Source organism: Austrofundulus limnaeus, unplaced genomic scaffold, assembly GCF_001266775.1.
Source record: "Austrofundulus limnaeus strain Quisiro unplaced genomic scaffold, Austrofundulus_limnaeus-1.0 Scaffold52, whole genome shotgun sequence".
In the NCBI taxonomy this organism is placed as follows: domain Eukaryota; kingdom Metazoa; phylum Chordata; class Actinopteri; order Cyprinodontiformes; family Rivulidae; genus Austrofundulus; species Austrofundulus limnaeus.
In genome coordinates, this window is record NW_013952454.1 from 2,342,206 (window position 1) to 2,344,487 (window position 2,282).

The window sequence follows — 2,282 nt, forward strand, 5'->3', positions numbered from 1 at the left end:
TTTGGTGAAGTTTCCCTCCTGTATGTAACAGAGTTGATGCAATCTAAATCTGTGGATCTGTGTTTGATTACTCTGCCTGGCTTTCTCAAGGACCAGGATGTGACACAAAAATCTGAATTATGGAACTGAAAGTGAAAGTAGTCAAACTGAATTTTAAATAAACCAAAATACAGTTTCAAAGCAAATTAATTCAAATTCAAAACCTTAAATTTAGTTTCAAATCATTAAATTCAGTTTCAATTTAGTAAAATTCATTTTCAAACCAATGCATTCAGTTTCAAATTATGCACATTCAGATTCAATCTGAGCAATTCAAATTTAATTCCTGCTGGCACAAGATTGATCCCATATTTTTGGCTCAACCTGAGTACCCATAATCGCATGTGAAAGGACACACAAACTCATAAAGTACACAATCAAAATATATAAACTAACTTGAACGTATTTTCTTGCGTSTGCTGCAGGTTTCGGGCAACATGATGGACATGAACGCTTTGATGGCGTGTCAGCTGCTGCTGGAGCAGGTTTTCAGCGAGGGCAACAGCCCGCTGCTGCAGCAGCTCTACCAGCACCTGCTCTTCAATTTCCGCATCTGGACCAGAAGCAATTTTGCCGTCTGTTTGGGTAAGGCCCGAGCACAGCGCCTCTTGTTACCGAGTAAAGCTTTTTGTGTTTGCCGAAGCTGTTTGTCTAAACCGCACCGAAGACGAGCGGAGTCTGAGGAGAGAACAGTTTAATAATAAGGGCTTCAGTTTTCTGTAGATTTCTGTGCTTTCTGCAGCTTTACGTAACAGTTTGACATTTTAGTTTAAATGCCAGCCTGAGCAGAGATGACAGCAGAATTTATTGTCTTCCAAAGCACAYGTTCAGTACATGTCATCTGTGATCAACAAAAGCAAGCAGCGCATGAAGAAGAAGTACGGCGTACAGTATCTTCTGGACACCATTCGGACGCACTACAGGTAAAAAACATCCCCGACGACACTGTGAATAATACAGCAGAGTTGTTTATGTTACTGCAAAGACAGGGATTTCCTGTTTTTTGTTTGCGTTTATGTGAATCTGTTCGGTCACAGTGTGGAGGAAGACGGCAGCCCTCTGTCTGACGAGAAGCAAACCATTCAGACGTCTCTCTTCGCCTTGCTGAAAGACTTTCTCAAGTCTCCGACTGCGGACGAGCTTCACAGCGTCCTGGCTTATATCCTGACTGCTCGAGAGGAGCAGCAGGTAATATTTAAATGTTTTAACAGCAGTTTGATGTTGCAATCCTTTGACCTTTCCGCGGAGAAGGTTTCACTCCCAGTTTCCAGTGAATGCTTTGATTCGTTCCTGCCGCTCTCGATACGTTTATCCCCTCTGGTCCGTGTTTCGTAGTGATTTATCCGTTCCTCTCCCGTGGTGTCAGGTGGTGAAGGCCCTGGACGTTCTGTACGAGCTGCTGAGGAGCAGCCCCCCTCGTGAGCAGGTGCAGGCCGTGCTGCTGGAGTGGGGCGTGGAGCAGCTGTACTGCTTGCTGCTCACGCCGAGCTTCGGAGATGAGGCCCGGGAGAGGGTGTTCAGGGTGAGGACCACTCACCTGACCTTTTTTTTTTAACCACCGTCTTGTGGTATTTTCTCAAAATATTCCCTTGTGTCGCTGCAGGTTTTATGCAAAATCCTCAAGAGTGAGAAAGTATCTGAGCGCAACAAGCAGCGCATCAAGCTGAAGGATTCCGGATATGTCGGCCTGGTTTGCTTTCTGGACGGTGCTCCTGTCACGATGACCACCGTRCGCTGTTTGTACAAACAGGTCCTCGCCACAGGTAAAACTAAATAAATGTTTTTTTTAAATATATTTTAGGTTCAGATTATGAGCTTTAGTGTTGACAAAAATCAACCAAGTTTGCATTAAATTAAGAGTAAATGTACTCTGTTAATCCCCAGTGGAGAAATTAGTTCTCTGCGTTTTTTACCATCACACCTGTGAGCACATGTGGAGCAGTGGGCTGCCATCTAAGGGGCCTGGGGACTAGCTGGAGGCAGGGGCTAAGTGGCTTTCTTAAGGGCCCACAGTGGGGCAAACGAGGGTGGAGGCAGATGTGAGTGTTTCACCAGGGTTTCAGTGGGACATTAAAAAGCATTAAAAGGCATTAAATGGGTTTAGCTAAATTTAAAGCCTTAAATTTTGCTATTTAACAAGCATTCTGCAGAAACCCTGTTCAGTTTCCCCACCCAAATTATAAGTACCACTCAAGGGATTTGAAGCGACTCTCCAGTCTCTGTGACACCACTATATATATATA

At 44.4% G+C, this 2,282-nt stretch overlaps 1 protein-coding gene across 3 annotated transcripts in view; it reads left to right on the forward strand.

Annotated features, from left to right (window-relative positions):
- The window catches only part of nbeal2 (neurobeachin-like 2), a 75,703-nt gene that overhangs the window by 39,550 nt on the left and 33,871 nt on the right, over window positions 1–2,282 (forward strand). For all 3 annotated transcript variants that reach the window (XM_014008793.1, XM_014008794.1, XM_014008795.1), the window contains 5 exons: window positions 465–624; window positions 860–962; window positions 1,077–1,227; window positions 1,406–1,561; window positions 1,643–1,802. In XM_014008793.1, the coding sequence (XP_013864247.1) occupies window positions 465–624; window positions 860–962; window positions 1,077–1,227; window positions 1,406–1,561; window positions 1,643–1,802 (730 nt within the window). The remainder of the gene's footprint in view (window positions 1–464; window positions 625–859; window positions 963–1,076; window positions 1,228–1,405; window positions 1,562–1,642; window positions 1,803–2,282) is intronic.